Source organism: Carettochelys insculpta, chromosome 1 (assembly GCF_033958435.1).
Source record: "Carettochelys insculpta isolate YL-2023 chromosome 1, ASM3395843v1, whole genome shotgun sequence".
Taxonomy (NCBI): Eukaryota; Metazoa; Chordata; order Testudines; family Carettochelyidae; genus Carettochelys; species Carettochelys insculpta.
In genome coordinates this window covers 162,018,358-162,036,009 of record NC_134137.1, presented here as the reverse complement: position 1 = coordinate 162,036,009, position 17,652 = coordinate 162,018,358, and the positions used below count along the sequence as shown (strand labels likewise).

Here is a 17,652-nt window from a genome sequence, read left to right as displayed (position 1 = left end):
CTTGTTCTAATTGCTGTTTGATTCACTTATCTTCATTTTCACTGTATGTTATATCAGATACTATTCAGATTGCTCTGACTGGAAAGACTGGCCATTATGATAGGACTAGGCCTTTCCTCACAGTGCTGAGCACTTACACAAATGAGTACATAAGACTTCTTCTGTGAGTAAGTGTTCATCAGTAAGAACTGTTCATTCTGGCCTATAGTTCTCCTAGTAGCCAAAAACTGGTGCTTTTTGAAAGGTTTATTGGTGAACATAAATCATTTCAAGTCATTGCACAGTACTTAGCTCAGCTCTCCATGAATGTTTGAACAGACCCATATGTAAAGCTTAGTTATGACCTGTCTAAATGCTTAATTCTATTGCTAGAAAGCTAGAGAAGGTTTATAGTGGTCTGCAATATTTCATGTAGATATAAGTAGTGGGTCACTGAGGGTTTTTTTGTTTTGTTTTGTTTTGATTGGGATCATTGGGAAGACAGTAAGATTCTCTGGGGGTCTGAGTTGTAGAGAAATGAGCTCCTCTGGAAGGGAAAGTATCTCCTCACATTTGTATAACTTGTTTCCTAAATACAACATTTGCTGTGCAATTAGTTCTATAGTATTTTTAAGGGTCCAATTACATAGTTTTTTCAAGAACAAAACAGAAAGCTGGAGTAGCCGGTGCAGTGTAAGAATGAGGAGAAAAAAAATTGATCCATGATGTAGAGTCAGGATTCCAGCCTGAGCCTGATCACTTACATTGTAGTTTTGAATCATGAAGCCCATATCCTATGAACTTAGGTCAGCTGTGTAGCCTTGACTCAGGTCTTATATTGAGGTCATATGATACATAAGGGCCTGTAATCTACTTAAATCATGACTGCTCCCTTGTGACCCTACAGGTTTATAAATGTAGTCCGCATTAAAAAAAAAAAAAAAGCTTTTTTGAAAATATATCTTTTAGACAAAACAGAATTAGAGCTAACTTCCTCTCACTCCACAGCTAAAACTTCTCAGGCCTGGTCTATGTTTAAAATTTAGGTTGAGCTAGCCTCCCTTTGGAGACATAATTTAGCTGGCCTAGGTTCTAGTTTCGATACCATTAGGTCAGGGGAAAAATTCTTACATCAGCTTAGGTTCTACCTCTCAACTACAGAAGCAGGAAAAAAAACCTTCTTTCACTGTAGCAAGTGTCCACATTATAGTACTCCAATGATGCAGATTCAGTCTACAGAGTCTGTAGCATAAACAAGCCCACAGCTGTAGATTTATGAACTCTGGGAAATGTAAACCAAGTTATCATTAATAATGTACCTCGCTGAACTTGATCTTTTAAATAATTAACTTTTTCAGTGTCACAGGAGGTCAGATCTTAATATGAACAAACTTTTCTCTTTCTCTCTTGGTTTTTTACTTGTAAAATGATTTGGATTGATTATATATCAACAGAGCATCTCATGAGTGGTTTTTTTTGTTTAAACTTGTTGTATGTGTATAAATTTAATAGAACTTTTAAAAAAAATACAATATTTGTAAATGAACCCAGAGGGTCAGATTGGAAAATGAGTTAAAGTTAGCATAAATCAGTGTAATTCGCATGCAGAAGAATGAGGTTGTAGTGGGAAAAGCAACTAACAGAAGGGTGAAATATGAAATAATTAGTGTGCAGGGAGGAAGCAGGTAGATATGCTGAATCTTAGGCCACTTTACATACTCCTTAAGCCATACTTACCTGATAGGCACCTATCCTTCAGCACTTCAAGGTATAAAAATATCACTTTCTGACACTTATTTCTTAGGCTTAATTCAACTTGTTTTTCTTTATAAGAATTAGAAGTCATGATTAGCTAATCACAACACTTTCGCAGACTCATCTCAATTTAGACAAACTCAGTGTGACCATTTATGTCACTTTCAATTGGGCCCTATGTTTCTGAGTGAGAGTGTTAGAGGCAAATAATTACAAGTGTAGTTTTGCACATATAGAAATAAAGACTAATATCTAAATATTTGAACTTATCCAGCTATGCCCCATATCAGCAAATCACAGAAAGATACTGTCTTCTGTTATGGTCTGATCCTTCTTCCACTAACTATAATGGCAAAAGATGTGTTTTCTTTAATAGTGAAGGATCGAGTCTTCCCTATGGAATCTAGAAGCAATTTAGGGTGATGCAGGTTTCCAATTCATATTCTCATTAATGCTGCACAAATATATGTGATAAACTGAAAATATATTTCAAATATTAGAGTTCATAGTTATTTCTATTCTATACCATGTGTGCAAGCTTTATGTGGACTATTATCTACTTATTTATTAAGTCAATTATATTTAATTTACTGTCTTGCTTTTTGCTAGAAGGTTTCCTCTAAGAATTCTCATATGCTTTGTTGGTTGGATTGTTGAATTATTTTTATGCTGATCAGTTAGGTATGTTTTTTGGTTCTGAGAGATGCTGAAGTGGCTGCAGGTATTTGGAGATAAAGAAGTAGGAAGGAAGATCGGTGTAGATGGAGTTGAACTAGAGAGCATAGAGAAGTTCACACATCTGGGGAGCAACATAATGTATGTTCTAGACTATAAGAAGGAAATAGTGACCTAAATAGAGAAAGCAAGAGAGGGTTTGAAGGTAATGGATAAGACCTGGAAAAGCAAAGCAATTAGCTTACGAACAAATGTGTATTGAGCAGCATTTTGTACAGATGTGAGATGTGTGATGAAAAAATATTCAAAGGGAAGAATACTGATGTTCAAAAGGAGTTGTTATAGAAAGATCATGAGAATAGGATAGTTGTAGAAGGTCACCTACGAGGAATTACATAGGAAGATACAGTCAAAAGAGAACCTACTGCAGAAGGTTATATAATAGAAGTTACAGCTATTCGGGCATATTTGCAGAATGAATGAGAAATGAAAAATCAAGACCCAGAAACTGCGCATAATGGATGGTTCAATATAGTAGAAGCAGACCCCATAGGAAATGGGTAGATGATGCAGTAGATTGGTGTGGAGCTAGTCTACAGAAACTAAGCCACTCAGCACTGGACAGGGAAAAATGGAAGGAAATAGTGAGAGAAGCATCAGACACCAATGGGTGCTGAGCCCATGGTTGTTGATGATGATGATGTGGCATTCACGTCAGAGTTTGATTCAAAACAGAATAAAGTTCACAAGCTGTGAGTCCATTAATCTAGAATTCCCAGATAATTCAGTCATGAACAGTTATAATGGTAATTCTTTTTTCCTGGCCTAACTGAAGTTATAACTTACTCACACTAACCCACATTAGAACTCATGTAACTGGATGGAATAGAGGACACAGAATGTATTAGATGAACAGAGGCTTGCATAAAAGATGAAAATTTTCACTATAAACAATGTAATTTGGAAGGCCCAAATATGGATTTTAGAATAAGATGACTTATATACTGTAGCTAGATTTCAAACTGTGACTTATATATAATCACTTACTAAGGAACGTCTGCAACATGTTGGCAGAAGTACAAAATCATGTTTCCAAGTTGTATGTTAAATCAGTAGTAACTAATTGGAAAAGAGGTTTTGAATTGTGTGCATATGCTTGCATTCACAGTATTTCTTTTTCGTCTTTGGTCAATGAAATTCCCTGACTTCTATTTGTAGAGTACTAAAATGGAGGTTGAGGGAAATTAAAAGTTCAATCTTATAAATAAGTAAAACTATCTCAACTCTGTAAATAAAATGAGAAAATGGAATCTGTAGCTGTTTTCACATGGGAATATTAACATATACAAAGTAAAAAGTTATCTTCTTGAGTACCTGAACACAGCATGGCATAAACCCATAGCATATTATCTTGAACCTCTGAAATTTTGAAAGGATACCCTAAAATATTTTGTCAAATTGTATTTTGATTTCCATAGTTAATTGCAATATTCCCCCTTCTTCAGATTTCAGTAGAAATAAGAATAATAAGAAAATAGATAAATATTTTCTACTTGAATCTGAAGAAGGGAGCCTTACCCATGAAAGCTCATTACCTAATAAATAAATGTGTTGGTCTTTAAGGTGATACAGGACTGCTTGATTTTTGTGAACCTGTCTAGTGTTAAAGAATGTCTGACTAATGTTAAGCTGCAAGCACTGTCAAGTTTCAGTCAGGCATAGATTATTCATTAAATAATGTTTACAGCTAATATTGTTAAATACATTTCTAGGAGGCCCTTCAGTACTTTAATAATCCAAAATAAATTATAGATCTGTAATCCTTCTGCCAGAAGCAGTCAGCAACAACCAAGGATGGGTTCAATATCTAGGGGTTCCTTGTCATCCATCTCACACAGAACCAGCTCGAGCTCCCACACAGGAGCCTGGGAAATTCACACATCACTGGGTGCCTCAAAGAGGCAATGCTTCCGCACTCACAAGCACAGAGTCTGAGTGTAGAAAATAAACTTCCAATGAAATAGGCAGAGAAGTCACATGGCATTAGCTTGGGAAAAATACCAGCCCCAGAGTTCATAACCAACCCCAAGTAACTGTCCCCGTTCAAATGGATTGAGCAGTGTCCTTTACCTCTCAGGGTCACCAGTCCAACACTGTAAGGGTTCCATTCACATACCCAAACTTCCTCCATACCCGCCTTCAAATGCCCCACTACAGTTCTGTCCAGTCCGTGCAGACCCTAACACGTTACTCTGGTGCATTCTCTGATTGAGCCTGAGGCAATACCACCTTCGTGCTAGTCCTGCATTCTTCTTGTTCCTGCCAGCTGCCCCTCTGGCTGCCTGCTGGCCAACAGTCTGGCCGCTGTGCTCCACCAGCCGGCCTGCCAGCCCCTTGACCATGATATTGTGGGGTTTGCTGTAGGCAAAACCCAGTGATCCTAGCTCTCTGTGGTTTCAGCTGACAGTGATTTTAGCTCCCCGTGGCATCAGCTCTGGGCCTAGCCAGAAGACTCTCAATATCCATCAGGGTGAATTCTCACAAAAATTACACAGCATTAGTCTGGGGTTTAGTTCTGTCTTTGAACATTGAGGGGAGGACTAGTCAAACCAGACTTATAGCTGTATGGCCACAAGGCTTCCAGCCACGTGGTTCATACAGTATCCCCTCAGCTTTCTACTTTACAGAGCTCTGCTGAGGAAAGCCCTATGGCATCTACGTCTTACACAGTGATGATGACCACACTGTACCTCCCACAATATTTCAAGCATAGAATCATAGGGCTGGAACGGACCTCAAGAGGTCGTCGAGTCCAGCACCCTGCTTCAAATAGGATCAACCCCAAATAAGCACTGGGGGTATTCTACAATTCCCACCTGCATGAAAGCTTAATTTGTGACTTTACATCAGCAAGTTAAACAGGAAGTCTTGTGACACCTTATAGACCAACAGATATTTTGGAACATAAGCTTTTGTGGCAAAGACCCACTTCATCAGATGCATGAGTGGGGGAGTGGTTTCAGAGGGGTATTTAAAGAGTGGGGTCCCAGTAAGAGGGAGGGCCAGAGCTGACTCGTACTGGGACCCCACTCTTTAAATACCCCTCTGAAACCACCCCCTGCACTCATGCATCTGATGAAGCAGGTCTTTGCCCACGAAAGCTTATGCTCCAAAATATCTGTTAGTCTATCAGGTGCCACAGGACTTCTTGGTATTCTCAAAAGTACAGACTAACACAGCTACCTCTCTGATACAACAGCAAGTTGTTTACAATAGGCAAAACACCACTTCTTTTTTCCTGCTCCCCAGCAGTTTTTGCAAACAAGCAATTATTTACATTTGCATACATACATCCAAACAACTCTTCCCATTTGCATCTCTAAAGAACACAGTCTTCAAATTCCTTCAGAAGGATTGATGTCCTGCCCTCACATTCTCACCTCTCATTTGAAACCAGAAGTATACAATCAGACAGCAGCAGAGACTGTGGTGGGAAGGAAAGAAGGAAGAGTCAAAAGAAAGTACCGTATGTACACTACTGTGTTAAAGGTAAACTACTACAAAAAAGTAAGGGAAAGTTTTAAAAAATAGATTTGACAAGGTAAGAAAATTATTTCTGCACTTGTAGCATTTTTGTCTTCTACATAGTGGAGTTTCAAAGCTCTATTAAGGCAACGTTTAGCTGTGAATTTTTGAAGGAACTACCACAATGTTTTGTTCAGACTTACAAACATTTCTGAGTTACCTCCATTTTGGTAAAAAAAATTAGTGTTACTCCCCTTAGGGTTAATTATTAATTTTAGAGACCGTAACTTTGGAGATTATTACTTACATAAACAATCTGTTTACATTTCATTCACACAGGTTTACCGAGCAGAAATTGCACCCATTAAAGAAAACGTGAATCATGTCAATGACCTTGCTCACAAGTTCAGCTCCTCACATATGCAGCTTTCTCCGTATAATCTCAACTGCCTGGAAGACCTGAACACCAGGTGGAAGCTTCTACAGGTAAAATTGTCTTAATCATTTTTAAAGCTCTGACTTTGGTGAACATAATTTTTCTTATGTTTTTGTCGCAGTGGAAAAGGCAAATATGTTGAGTGACAGAGAAAACTGTTGCTGTGCAAGTTATGGTGTGCCTATCTCTTTTTTGTTTTTCTTCATATATTTCTGACCACTGGCATCAAATTTTCTCAAGAACATGATGAGCAGTGCTAACCTTGTTAATTGTAAGTAATTAGCACATAACCCATACGTAATTAAAAATATGCTTCTGGCTGGTTGCTTACAAGTCTCTCTTTAGGAATAGAAAATGGTTGAAAAAAATTAATCGCCTTAAAACAATTAAAAACACCAAAGATGTTCATTAGTGGCAACTTATGCTACCATGTATATTCTGATTAGTAACAGAGGAAATGTTTTCATGTATATCCTATGACAATTTATACCAACTCTTTATAGCCCTTTTGTACAACACATGGAAGACTGACTTTACAGAGTTTATTTTCACAACTCCAGTCCTTTCTCTGTTCTGTTTAAAATTAAGTGTCCTCGGAAGTAATTTAAATACTTTCCTGTACAAGCAGCTAAGTGATCTGGTGTACTACATCCATTAAAATCACACCTGTGGAATCAAATAGGAAATTACAAAGCATTATATTAATTAGTCATTGGCAGAATTCAGTAATGCTATTAAAGTAATAAAAAAGTCGATTTTATGAGTTTGTTGTTAAAGCTGAAAAAGTATTAAAATATTTTATCACATCAGAATGAATATCAAATTTAAGTGAAAACAAAATTGGAAAGATGATAGAACAGTTTTACAGAGCCATACATCAACTAGAGTTTAGTTATTCTTCATGATTTTCCAGCAATGCCAATCTAATTTGCATATATTACAGAATTGCTTTTACTTTTTGCATGGGATTCACAAATTGGATTAATGGGAAACCTGTTTGTGTGCAAGCACAGATGCTTTGCATTGTGTTGCAACCCAAAGTCTGTGAGAAACAGTGTGTTGACTTTAACCAGGGACTCTTAAATACATGTAAGTAGGAAGTGCAGGAGAAGCCTGGAATTGTATTTAATTGTGTAAAGTGCTGGTGCTTGTCATAAGAATTCAGTCTTCAATGAGCAAGAATAATCCCTTTTTCTCTATTTACATAAGTGATCAGAGATGACCCGTGCCTGCAGGGTGGAAGATTCAGAGTAAGGGCAGCCAATTTCAGCAGAATTTGTGAGCATGCTCTGTACAAGCTAAGCAGCAAATGGGGGCAGACATTGCCCTGTATACACACACAAACACACACACACCTGTAACCTCAGAATGTCCTCTGTGCTGTTCCTAATAATGTAGTACCCAGAGGTACTGAGACCTCATTTGGGGTGACTGAAGTCTCTGCTCTACAGCCTTTAGTGAGAGCTAGCTGGCCTTTAGCTCATGTGGTAGAGTGCAGGGCTTTAGACCCTATGCTTACAGCTTCTATCCCTGGTTCCAGTAATCCAGGTCTGTTGGTGTTACAACTGGTGCATTGGTTGGGAAAAACTGCTGGAAGGTCTCAGAAGCTCAGGATATGCTTCCTCAGCCCAGGGAAGCATGTACTACCCAGAGGCACTGAGACCTCATCTTGGGTGAGTGAAGTCTCTGCTCTACAGCGTCAGTTGAGAGCCAGCTGGTCTTTAGCTCATGTGATAGAGTGCAGGGCTTTAGACCCTATACTTGCACATTCTATCCCTGGTGCCAGCAACCTGGGTCTATCGGTGTTACAAAGCAATAATACTAACATTTCTTCCAGCCATGGTGTCAGAAGTGCAGCTGGGTCGTCACACCTTTCAGTTTGATGGGGTAGGGAGAGGGCCTGACAGATTATCTGTTGCTTTGGTCCCCAGGCAAAATCACAGATTCAGGTCTCATCTTCAGTCTATAGCATCTTCTCCTGAAAAGAACTTCCCTTCACCAGGACTTCTTCACTCTTGCTAGCTGCTCCTGAAAGCCCTGTACCTTCCTATGAGTCTCCTGCAGGTTCAGGCATGGCAGCAGCAGGCTCCATTCCTTCTGATCGTATGAGCCCTTCCAGTAACCAGTCTCCCTCTCAGACTGGCATGTAGATTTCCTTATGTTACAGAATAGTAAATGTTTGGTACACGTGGTAGCAAGACATGGTTTCCAGTCCAGCTAGGGAAGTTTAACTAAACATCTCACAAACATGCCATCTTGAATAACTTAGGGACAATCTGAAACACTTCCTAATCAAATTCCATGTATAGGTGTGCAAGCAAAAATGGTTCATCTGGAAAACTTCAGTGCATCGAAATAGGTGGATGTAGCACAAAGCTACATTTGCTTCATCTAAACTGAATTTTCACAAAAAAAAAGTGTATTTGCCTCAAGACTATCAATGAATATGCTAGTTCAGAGAAAATATTTATAGTATTGAAACTTGAACCACAGCCTGACTATAGCACACAGGAGACAGTATTAAAACAGACTACCAGAAGATGAAATGAAAGAGTCAAGGGTAAAAAGTGCCCTCTGTAACCTCCTGTGTAATATTACTAAACAGAACAGCTGTCATGGATAGGGGAGTGAGGGAGGTGCATTACCAGAATGGATTTGGTTGAGATATAAAAATTAACAAGAGTTGGTCATGGTGGTGGGAAGGAAAAATAATATTCCAACCAACTGTATCTGATGCTCAGAATATTTTGATGGAAATGAATATACTTTGAATATATTTCATTTATATGAGAAGATCCATTTAACTTTGAAAAACACCATGAAAGAAAAACCTGCTTCTAATAAAAGCATTTAATAGGCTGGCACTATTCATCTGACAATACCACCATATTCAGAAGGTGGCTATCCTGCTGGGGGCTGGGGCTGGGGGTGTTAAGATAGTTCTACCAACTCATGAAACAAAAGGCTCTTTGACTTGTCTGGAAGTGGGTCTTACCCACAAAAGCTCATGACCGCATAAATGTGTTAGTCTGCACTGTAGTGTTGTTTCAAAAGAGGATCTTCCAGAAGACCACGTCCACACACAAAAAGGAGGATCAAAAGAGGAATCTGCTCTTTCAAAAGAGAGTGTCTACACAGCTCCATTTCTTTTGAAAGAACAGGAGAGGGATCAAAAAATCCAGCACCAAGAGGACTGCTCTCTCAAACAAAGGGCCCCCGGAGTGTCTACACATGCAGTTTTCTGAAAGAATCTTATGGAAAAGGATGCTTTTCCTCATTTAGGAGAGGAAGAGGGCCTCCGGAAGAAGCACCACATTCTTTCAGAAGGAATTTGGAAGAGTGCATTTTCTATGTGGATGCTTTGCTTGTTCTTTCAGAAGGGGGCCTGATATTCCAAAAGGACTTGCTAGTGTAGACCCATCCTAAGACGGTAAAATACTGTTTGATATTTGTGTAAACATAAGGAAATGAGACTGGTTTTTCAGAGAGAGAGAGAGATAGGACGTAGGCAGTGAACTGAGCAGTCTTGAGTCTGCAGCTGCCAAATCTGGGGAAAAGATTTGAGATAACAAAAGTTTGTCATTAATTATTTGTGTCAATTCCTTAGGAGTACACTTCACTGTGCACAGTGTGTGGGCTTCAGTGTAAAACATGCTGGGCAAGGCACCTGTTACCATACATTTTCAAAAACAGCTTTTGATCAACAACAAAACACAGGAATTATGAAACGTTAAATATTTCTGTCTAGTACAGAGGTGTACTGCCGCACATCTTTAAGGATCTCAATAATATATTCCACTGTGTCATGGGTTTAGAGGACATAAAGTACATTTCATCCTTAGCTATGAGTTATTGTCCTGATTTCTGCAATCAGTGTTTTTGGTACATCAGCTGTTTCATGTAATCTGACTATTTATATGGAGCAGAGTATGTCAGGATGAGCTATTGGAGCGGACAGAACAAATGAGTCATGGTGGTAATAGAGTATTTTCTAATTTTTCATATTTATCAAAATAAGTCTGTTGGTGCATGGAATGCATTGTGATAACTGAAGAGCAAAGGTGAAAAACAATGCAGCATATCTATAAGAACATCTTGAAGGAAGAATCTCTGCAGATTACCCCATCAAAGGAATCAGGATGTGAGTGGGAGGGGGAGGAAAAACATCACACGTTATTTTTGTTTAAAATAAAAGGGTCCTGATGTGCGAGACAGAGATTAAACTGACTATAGTTGGGGTCCATATGTAACAGATCAGTAATTGTCTGCACTGAATTTATATCTGAACGGCATCACACTGGTTAACCAGAGGCCTGTCTTGTAGCAGGTGGCTTCTGGGTATCCATCTGGCTCTATCAATCTGTTTCCTCACTTCCTTAGGTGGGTATTGTAGTTTGAGGAAAGCTTGGTAAAGATCTTGTAGATGTTTGTCTCTGTCTGATACATCAGAGCAAATACGGTTGTACCTTAGTGCCTGGCTGTAAACTATGGATCGTGTAGTGTGCCCTGGATGGAAGCTGGATGCGTGTAGATAAGCATAGCGGTCCATGGGTTTTCGGTATAGGGTGGTATTTATCTGACTGTTGCTTACCTGCACAGTAGTGCCCAGGAAGTGAATTTCTTGCGTGGACTGGTCCAGGCTAAGGTTGATGGTGAGGTAGAAACTGTTGAAATCACAGTGGAACTCTTCAAGAGCTTCCTTCCCATGGGTCCAGATGATGAAGATGTAACAGGGCAACATCAAAAGAGAGCTCTCAAATTATCAGTGATCTGCAACACATCCTGAACAATGATCTTTCACTCTCACAGACCTTGGGAGGCAGGCCTGTCCTCGCCTACTGACAGCCTGCCAACCTTAAACAAATTCTCACCAGCCACAACAAATCACAAACCAGTGACTATAGGCCTGGAACCAGCCCCTGCAACAGTCCTTGCTTGCCAACTCTGCTCACATATCTGCACCGGCGACATCATCACAGGACCTAACCCCAACTATGCCATCAGGGGCTCCTTTATCTGCACATCTACTAATATAATATATGCCATCATGTGCCAGCAATGCCCCACTGCAATTTACACTGGCCAAACTGGACAGTCTCTCCATAAAAGAATAAATGGACATAAGTCAGACATCAGGAACGGTAATGTACAGAAGCCTGTGGGGGAACACTTTAATCTCCCTGGACACTCAGTGGCAGATTTAAGGGTGACAGTTCTGAAACAAAAAAAATTTAAAAATCAAATGGAGAGAGAAATCTCTGAGCTGCAATTTATTTGCAAATTTGACTCCATTAACCATGGATTAAACAGCGACTGAGAGTGGCTCGCAGCTTACAAAGGCAGTTTCCTGCTCTGGGTGCTAATAGCTCCCCATTAGACTCTAACAAAGGCTCACATTCCCCTGTCTGATCTAATTTTTTTTTCCTCTTTTGACAAGTACTGTTGATACTGGGCCATTTCCGCCTTGCTGAATACACCTTGTCAGCTCTGGCCCTTCCTCTTTCCGGGACCCCACTCTTTAAATACCCCTCGGAAACCACCCCCCGCACTCATGCATCTGATGAAGCAGGTCTTTGCCCATGAAAGCTTATGCTCCAAAATATCTGTTAGTCTATAAGGTGCCACAAGACTTCTTGTTGTAATGCGTATGGAAAGTTACTGACAAAGATGGAATCCAAGATCACATGCCCACAACACAAGCCCTTACATGTTTTGTAGGGGCAGGCCTTGGCTTTTTATTGTCTGAGGTGTCCTCAGGAAAGACCATCTAGAGAGTATCAGAGGGGTAGCCATGTTAGTCTGTGTCATCAAAAACAGCAAGAAGTTCTGTGACACCTTATAAACTAACACATATTTTGGAGCATAAGCTTTCATTGGCAAAGACCCACTTCATCAGATACACGAGTGGGGTTCCAGAGGAGGGTTTAAATATATGGGCTTATGAAAAGGAAGTAGTCTCAGTCAAGAGGAGGACCAAGTTGATTCTTCTTAATGGCCCATCAGTTTTGGATACTTTGTTCACACTGGGCTGGCAAAGCCTTGCCAACCCTGAGCAATTTTTCTATTCCTGGTTTCATTTTACTTATTTCCGTGTTTTCTCCTTTTATGCTATTCTTATTTTCTACTTCTCTCTGGCTTCATTTTGCTTATTTTTTCAATAAGTAGTTCCTATTCCTTTATCTTTTTGTTGCTCTCTTTCTGCTTATGTTCCTCTCTATTCATTTTCTCTTCTGTTTTTGTTTTTCATTCTTCTCAATTTTCTTCAAAATCTTTTTCTTCCTTTCTTTCTTTCTTTCTCCCCAGTTTAAAATTTCCCTGATTTTTCTCACTGTCTTGCCATCTGATAAAATATTGATGGAAACACCTGTTCCCATCTCTTTAAACTATATCACACAAAGCTATGTGAATAGTTGCATTCTTGGTATCCCCACCAGGCGGTTATCCCTTCCTTAATATGTACAAATGAGGTACATAAAATTTGTCTGATCTGAAATGATGATGAGTGCTAATCTTATAGAGAAGTCTGGGAACATCTCGTCCTAGAAATTTTTAATAAACTGGGAGTGGAAGTGATCCTCTTCTGTTTTGTTAACACAAGCACTTTTATTAGTTCAGAGTTAAAAATTCAGTCTAGTGCCTGTTTAATTTAAAATCTTATATAGGCTTACATTTTACTCTTTATTGGCATGCATGCAAAACCTTGTCCTGCTTTTTCTGTTGTCATATATATTAGCACAAACTGATTGCACAATGGATGAAAAATGCTGTCAAAGCAAAGTCTTAATACTCTAGGGACACGTCTGTACAGCCCATTAGCACAGCGCTGCTGCCAGCAGCGCTATGCTAATGACAGTTCACGAAATTGCAAATGGAGGACCATTTGCAAACTCACATGGCTAATTTGCATAGCTGCAAGAGATTTTGCTTTAAGCGGGGGCAGGGGGTTCTGGCAGTACAGAGGCCATGTGGATATGCCTCTGCCAGCTAAACCCCCCTCTGTTGCCACTCCCTTATGACTGAATATTTTCAGGCATAAGGGACTGGTGACAGAGCAGGGCTTACATGGCAGAGGCACAACCAATAAGTTCAAAACACCCAAAGAATAGTACTGAGAATATGTGGAGTGACAGAAAATATTTCCTTTGAATATGTAATTAATTTTTAAGAGACGTGGTGAGTGATGTAAAACCTTTTCTTGTACAAACTGCACTTGATGAAAGAGAGGAGCTTTTGAGATACACTGAGCTCTTCAAATCTGGGAAAGGTACTTAGAGTGTTACAACTAAATAAAATGGGACCCGTTTTTTATCATAAGGCATAAATACATGTTGCAAGAAACTGTTCAGAATGAAGTGGGTACTTAACACCACTGGTGAAAAGAAAGTGAGTTGGTTGCATATTGTTGTAATGAGACATAACCCCCCCAGGTGTGTCAGTGATTTCTGATGTCTAGCAGACTTTATGAATTTAAGCTCACGGGCTCATCTTTTGAAAGTGTTCTGAAAATTTCATTTTACAATAAAGATTGAGAGGTCAGAGAGAGTGATCGTTTTATGAAGAGTATTCACTGACAGGTTATAGAGGATGTTTGTTTTTGTCATTTTTTTCTGAGAGTTCATTCAAGGCCATAGTTTTGGAAATGTTTGATGCCTTGGATGAGGTTTATCACATGTTGTGATAGACATGTGTAGGACCTATGAATCTTGAAAGGTGCACTGCGGAGCGGTTGAGGAATGGTATTGACTGTCACAGCAGTAGATATATGTCTGCCAGTTTTGCACCTGCTGTTATGGCAGAATTTTGTGCTGCTTTGAATTAGTGATTTCTGGTCTGTGGGGAGCTTCTGTTGATGAACTTGGTGAAGGAAAAGTCTATGACAGGTAGCTGTGTTAGTCTGTACCTTGAAAAACAACAGGCAGTCTTGTGGCACCTTAGACACTAACAAAGCTACTATGTTATGAGCTTTCATGGGTAAAACCCACTTAATTTGATGGGTTGGAGTGTAAATAACAGAATCCAGGGCATATCTAGCAGCCAAAAAAAAAAAAAGTAACAAGGAAGGAAGGAAGGAAAAGGAAGTTACCTGTTATTAGTTGGGCCAGTTAATGAAATAAATTAACCCTGGCCCGTGGCCCGTTCCCCCCACCCCCCCCGTCGATGGGTGTCCCTGTTGGCTGTCCCCATTGCATGGTCCCCCTGCCCCCGGAGTTAAGGCACAATGCTGTCCATGGGTGTCTCATTCATAGCATGTGGTGTAGACCTGTGAATATCAAAAGTGGGGAAATTGCCCTTTTTTTACATTATCCAGTTAAGATCTTTATTTAAGCGTAAGTTAATGGTGTTAAATTCGTAAATTAATTCCAATTCAGCTGTCTCACTCTCTATAATCTAGTGGTAAAATTCTTTCGTAGCAGAATGGCTACTTTTAAATCCATTCTTGCAAGTCCAGAGAAGGTAAAATGTTCTCCTGTAGATTTATTTGTGTTCCTGTTCCTAAGGTCTGATTTGTGTCCATTTATTCTTTGGTGCAGAGACTGTCCATTTAGTCCAATGTACATAGCAGAGGGGCATTGCGCTAAAGGGCATTTATCACAATAATTGATGTGCAGGTGTATGAGCCCCTGAAGTTGTGGTTTAATGTGGTTAGGTCCTGTGATGATGTTGTTTATGTAGATGTGTAGACAGAGTTGGCAACAGGGTTTGTGACAGGGACAGGTTCTAGGGTTAGTGTTTCTGTGGTAAGGCTTGTGGCTGTTGGTGAGAATTTGCTTCAAGTTGGGCAGCTGTTTGTAAGTGAAGACTAACCTTTCCCCCAAGGTCTATGAAGAGTGAATGATCATTTTCCAGGAGAAGTCGGAGATAGTCAATGATGTATTGGAGGGGTTTAAGCTGAGGGCTATAGGTAAGCAGTGATGTTCTTTTATTTTTCTTGTCGGGCCTCTTGTGAACTAGGTAACTTCTGGGTTCTTGTCTGGCTCTGTCAATCTGTTTCTTTACTTCCCCAGGTGGGTATTTAATTTTAAGAATGCTTAATAAAGATCTTGTAGGTGTTTTTCTCTGTCAGTAGGATTGGAACAGATCCAGTTTTATGTTAGGGCTTGGCTATAAACCAGAAGTGAGCAAACTTTCTGAGACTCGTGAGACGAAGGAGTGCCGAAATTTGACCTTTTGACCGCTGTATATGGTGTGAGTGCTGGTGATACTTTTTAAAGTCACTAATAGACATATTTATAATAGCTTCATTAATAAATAAATTAAGATGCAGAGATTTACTCTTTAGGTGGTGGTTGGTGGCATTAGCTGGTCCTTTGTTAATCCTCAGTTGTAGAGCAAGCTCCTGGCTGCATGAGGGAAGAGGGGCAGGGCTGAGCTCCTAGCTCACACGCCAATGAAAACTGGATCACATGACACTCTTGGCACCCCTTCTGGGGTTTGCTGACCCCTGTTGTAGACAATAGATCGTATGATGTGTCCTTGATAGAAGCTACAAGCACAGAAGTAAGTATAGCAGTCAGTAGGTTTCTGGTATGACGTGGTGTTTATGTGACCATCACTGATTTGTACCACAGTGTCCAGGGAGTATATCTCTTGTGTGGACTGGTTCAGGCTGAGATTGATAGTGGGGTTGAAGCTGCTGAAATCCCAGCGGAATTCTTCAAGGTTCTCTTTCCTATGGGTGCATATGATTAAGATGTCATCAAAGTAGTGTATGTAGAGGAGGGGTGCTAGGGAATGGGAGCTGCAGAAATTTTGTTCTAGGTCAGCCATAAAAATGTTGACATCTTGTGGGGCCATGTGGGTGCCCATTGTTGTGCCACTGATTTGAAGATATAAACTGTCCCCAAATCAGAAATAGTTTGGGTTAAGAACAAAGTCACATAACTCAGCCTCCAGGTGAGCCATGGCATAATCAGCAATAGTGTTCTTGACAACTTGTAGTCCATCCTCATGTGGAATAATGGTGTAAAGAGCTTTTATCCATGGTGCCTAGCGTGTTTTTTTTTCAGGAATACTACTCATGCTCTGTACTTTCCTCAGGAAGTCAGTGGTGTCTCAAAGATAGCTAGGAGTGCTGGTAGCATAGAGTTTGAGGAGAGAGTCAGCATAGCAAGATAATCCTGCTGTAAGGATGCCAGTGCCTGAGATGATGGGACATCCAGGGTTTCCAGGTTTAGGAATCTTGGGGAGCAGATAAAATACTCCTGGTTGGGGCCCTGGGTGTGTGTCTATGTAGGTTTGGTCCCAAGCTGTAGCAGGGAGTTTCTTGAGCAGATGTTGTAGCCAAAAGAGGGGACTCAGAAAAGATTTCTTTCAGGATGTGACCCCTTACTATTAAATATAGGTTATAATTATGAGTTATGGTAGGTGATGACTAGGAGTGTGTGTAACACCAACAGGAGGAACTAAACCTTGGATTTGTAGAGCTTAGTGCATGAGCCTTTAACATGTGAGCTAAAACTCAACTGGCTAGTACCTAAGGCTGTAAAGCAGACTCATTATTCTTTCCATAAGTGGTCTAAGTCCTACTACATACGAAGGTGCACCACTCCCAGAAGGTGTGTGGGGTTACATATGAAGTCAGTGGAAGATTTTTTTTTCCGGGAGGATAGACTACAAGTTGTCAGGAACACTATTCCTGATGATGCCATGGCTCACCTGGTAGCTGAGCTATGTGACACTGTTCTCACCCACAACTATTTCTGATACTGAACTGCTCAAGATAGTTAAGACCAAAGCAGACTGTGAAGAACTTCAAAAATATCTGACAAAACAGAGTGCCTGGGAAGCAAAATTGCAAATGAAATTTAATGTGAATAAATGTAAATTAATGCACATTGGAAAAAATAACCCCAACTATACATACAATAAGATGGGGGCTAATTTAGCTATAACTAATCAGGAAAGAGATCTTGGATTCATCATGGACAGTTCTTTGAAAACATCCATGCAGTGTGCAGTGGCAGTCAAAAAAGCAAACTGGATGTTAGGAATCATTAAAGAAGGAATAGAGAATAAGATGGAGAATATCTTATTGCCCTTATATAAAACCATGATATGCCAACATCTTGAATACTGCATACAGATGTGGTCACCTCATCTCAAAAAAGATGTATTGGCATTAGAAAAGGTTCAGAAAAGGGCAACTAAAATGATGAGGGGTTTGGAACAGGTCCCATATGAAGAGAGATTAAAGATACTAGGGTTTAGAAAAGAGGAGACTAAGGGGGGTTATGACAGAGGTATATAGAAGTATGAGTGATGTGGAGAAAGTGAACAAGAAA

The 17,652-nt window shown here is 39.9% G+C and overlaps 1 protein-coding gene across 11 annotated transcripts in view; it reads left to right on the top strand.

Annotated features, from left to right (window-relative positions):
- DMD (dystrophin) overlaps positions 1 to 17,652 on the top strand; it is a 2,199,436-nt gene that overhangs the window by 1,884,138 nt on the left and 297,646 nt on the right. For all 11 annotated transcript variants that reach the window (XM_074994601.1, XM_074994607.1, XM_074994584.1 and 8 more), the window contains one exon: positions 6,274 to 6,420. In XM_074994601.1, coding sequence (XP_074850702.1) covers positions 6,274 to 6,420 — 147 coding nt within the window. The remainder of the gene's footprint in view (positions 1 to 6,273; positions 6,421 to 17,652) is intronic.